Genomic DNA, 3,909 nt, shown 5'->3' on the forward strand with positions numbered 1-3,909 from the left:
AATGCAAAAACCGGACAGAAAAGAATCAGATTTAAATAATAATCAGATTTAAATAATAGCGTTCATGTGGTATGAGAGAAATTTTGTGAAGGAAGAAGCAGTTATCTCGGAATCCATTATTAGGAAGCAGTCAGTAGGCCCTTATTCACGAGATGCAACGAAGTCATTTCAATGGGGTCACTGCTCCTTAGCTGTTAATCAACCATAGCTGGCCCGGACTCCCTTAGAAAACAAAGGATCAGCACCAGAAGTTGTTACGATGAGAAGTTGTGGAAAATAAATAAGACGTGAAAACTATAATTTCCATTAAGACTACCTAGAAATTGCAGTAATAAAGTGATTATATATATTAGGGTGATCATGACCATACTTTTATAAAATATAAGTGGATGATGAAATTGAAATTTCCTTTTTCATTATAAGACAATTTTGGTAGTAAATATTGAATGATGAGCGTGACTTATTAGTCCTTGCCATTTGGCAATGGCCAGGGACTATAGTAATCGGTTATTAGTCCTTGCCATCTGGCAATGGCCAGGGACTATAGTAATCGGTTATGCCCATCCTAGCATTAATTCAGCTGCTTGTTAATTCGACTAATCGCGCTATAACCAAACTTTCTCGAGGAATACCGATTCGCTCTCCAAAGTTTCTCCAAAGTTTTTCAATATGGATTTATTACTCTTCTTATTTGGCCTCTTCCCGAGGCGGAAGAGGCCAGACTATATTTGGTTTTAGACTGCTCATTTTTTTTTTAAATGTTTTAGCCTAGGTAACTAATGTTAACATTAATTTGAGACATCAAAAGTTTGAGACATCATTAGTTCATTAGTTTGCGCATAGTATCATTAGTTTGCGCATTTGCTTACAAGTGTGTACGCAGATTAGTTACAAGTGTGTATGCATGTGTTACAGGTGGATGATGCAGAACTAACAAAGGCTTCAGTATAAGCCACAAAGAAATAAGCAACGGAGCCAGTATCTCCACCACCAGATTCATATCCTCTCCTCCAGGTTCAGATCCAGATCGAGAGGCACCGGTAGATCTAATTTCTTCGGTTGATTGTACAGTCGAAGAAGCAGTTGAAAGCACCAAATTCTGACCTTTGTGCGAAGTTCACCGTTTGGCTGTACTCCTCTTGTACTCCTGCGAGCTGTTGGAGGAATTACTGTGCGAAGTTCACCGTTTGGCTGTACTCCTCTTGTACTCCTCTGGGCTGTTGGAGGAATTTCACCGTTTGGCTGTACTCCTCTTGTACTCCTCTGGGCTGTTGGAGGAATTACTGTTCGAGGAATTGAGGCCACCAGCGCCAGAGGAATTACTGTTCGAGGAATTGAGGCCACCAGCGCATCTACTGCCCGAATTGAGGAATTGAGGCCACCAGCGCGTCTACTGCCCTGCATTATGAAAGCATACATGTTGAAAGTTAAAGCATACATGTTGAAACTTAAACAGGTAAATCCATCCGACACGCTACATAGAATTCAATTTTCAGAAAAAATCTTATTATGCAGTTCTACTGTTGTGCAAAGAGCCTGTGACAGAGAGAGATCAATATCAAGAATTAATTATCCTACAGGCTGAAGTAATTGATTAATTTGGTACGCCTCATAGATTAATCGACCTGAGGCGCCTTTGTCGAGTACGCATTTGTGTTTTTCTGTTAATGTATTAGAGGCCTCTTTGTCGACTATGCCCTTGTGTTTCTCTGTCTGATTATTGGAATTACGCAGCATGGATTTTACGGTTGTTGACGAGGAGCTCGCAGGAAGATGAAGGCCAGAGCACGGGCCCCCGGAGGTGATAACTTGGAGATTCCCGTGATGGATTACAATTTGTATCCACCGGGTAGATGGGATTCATACGAGAATCTATACTACGGTGCTGGCCGATCAGCGTGCAACGCTTTTCTGGAGGAATTGCCTCAGTTAGGGTAGCAAAACCAGCATAGCTATCGATTATTATTTCAAACATTGTTCTTCATATTCGTATAGGCCAACTGATAGGGAAGTCATTAATTTGATATCATGAACTGATAGGGAAGTCATTAATTTGATATCATGACTTGCTTATGCAGGATTGTAATAGAGAAGCTGATGATATTCCTATCTAAGATGGTGGAATTTATCGAGAACCTCATCTCCCAAAGCCTCGGATTGCCTACTAATTTTCTCAAGGAACTCAATGGGGACAGGATTGAGCCCTTAAAAGTGCTCTGCTATCCGAGAGCCACGAGGCAGCAGGAAGAGATAGGAGCATGGGAGCATTAGGCAGCAGCTACATCACGTGTTTTGTACGCCTCATAGATTCTTACTTTCTTGCTTTATTAAATGTTTTGTAGTTTTACATTGAACAATACACTCTCTTATTCACATATTGCATTTTACTTATCTTTTCTCTTACTTGTTTGCAGATGGGCAAAAACAGGGACAAAACTGGGAAAATCAAAATACAAGTAAAATTTGCTCAGGAAATACAGAAAACAAACAAAAATTGTTCCACCCTGTGACTGGCAAGGCCGCCCTAGATGACGGTTTGGCCAGTTCATCGGTAAGCGATCAGGCCGGATGCCATGGCTATTTGAATTCTCATAACCCACCGTGCTACCCTATAATGCCATTGTTAAATGGCCTGTTAAACCCTGGCCATTGTTCTACTATTTTAGGAGGATCACTTAAGGCGGTTCCTTTCTCAGAAATCCTCGTGAAATGAAAAGGCAGATGGCAAAAAGAGGTCGAAGGTTGTAGAGGTCGAAGGTTGTGCAAACAATACCTGGAAATGGCAAAGAGTCTTCGACCATTTTGGATCGACAGGTATTACCCGTTCATTATTCTCTGTCGGTACTGTTGGAACCCTTCCTCCCCTCATCATCTTCTTTACAGCAGAGGTCACGGGTTCGAGTTTGGACGCGAAGGGCTCATGACCGAAGACTAGCCATCCCAGGCCTGCACAGTTAAAGCAGAGGTCACGGGTTCGAGTTTGGACGCGAAGGGCTCATGACCGAAGACTAGCCATCCCAGGTCTGCACAGTTAATGAATTAACTTGTAAAAAAAACTCATATAAGTTACCTGCAACACTGAGTGTAGAGACGAAAGCGGTGGTGATGGTCCTCCTGGGGATGCGAGGCGGCCATGAAAACTTCACCCTGCCCAACTGATTCTTGAAGCTGACTGCTTCCCTCATATTTAAACGATCGCGATCATGAACTCATTTGCAGACTCTTCCCTCAAATCTCACATAATTTGTTGGCAGCTATGGCTGTGGATCAGGTCGAATAGCTCTTGCATGTGGGGAATGGGGTATAGAAGATGGTAGCGGTGAGGTGGTGTGCTGCCACATGGTTGAACACGTGTAGGTTGGCGAGACACTTAAATGCATTCTTCTAATAACTTAAAGTTTCCTTCTTGCGTTATGCATTCTCGACATATTTGTTCCAAAGCAACATTATTGGGTTATGAAACATTCTTGCATTAACTATCGTCCTCATTCTTGATGTCGTTCCGTAGTGTTAGTTTCACATTGTTCCATATAACATATTGATTGCAGCACTTGTCAACAATATTGCATATTGTTCTAATACGTACCAACAATGTTCTAATATGTAAGCACAGAGATAGCTCTCCTTTAAAAAGCGTTATGCCATAAAATTTGTTCTACTATGTAAGCACAGAGATAGCTCTCCTTTAGAAAGCGTTATGCCATAAAATTTGTTCTACGCTCTGCATAAAAATGCTATACGATAAAGAACGACTAAATGCAACGTAATGAATGCTTTATTGAGCCAACGTTTTTGTATTGAGCCAATTGCATAATGATTTGGAACATTGTATTGGTACCGAAGAACCTAGTATTGGTTACTATCACCGCCATATAGGACTTCTCTATTTACTGGATTGTGAGGGTGAAG

At 41.4% G+C, this 3,909-nt stretch overlaps 1 protein-coding gene across 1 annotated transcript; it reads right to left on the reverse strand.

Annotated features, from left to right (window-relative positions):
* Positions 1–996: 996 nt before the first annotated feature.
* LOC149266888 (uncharacterized) lies at positions 997–3,268 on the reverse strand. The gene is made up of 3 exons (XM_089409481.1): positions 3,071–3,268; positions 2,774–2,946; positions 997–1,398 (listed from the first exon to the last, which is right to left on the reverse strand). The coding sequence occupies exons 1-3, from the start codon at positions 3,183–3,185 to the stop codon at positions 997–999; spliced, it is 690 nt and encodes a 229-aa protein (XP_089265607.1). The 5' UTR covers positions 3,186–3,268.
* Between the last annotated feature and the right edge of the window lie 641 nt (positions 3,269–3,909).

This window comes from Pinus tabuliformis, chromosome 6, assembly GCF_031772625.1.
Source record: "Pinus tabuliformis cultivar Carrire ecotype Pingquan chromosome 6, CPIR1, whole genome shotgun sequence".
NCBI classification, from domain to species: Eukaryota; Viridiplantae; Streptophyta; class Pinopsida; order Pinales; family Pinaceae; genus Pinus; species Pinus tabuliformis.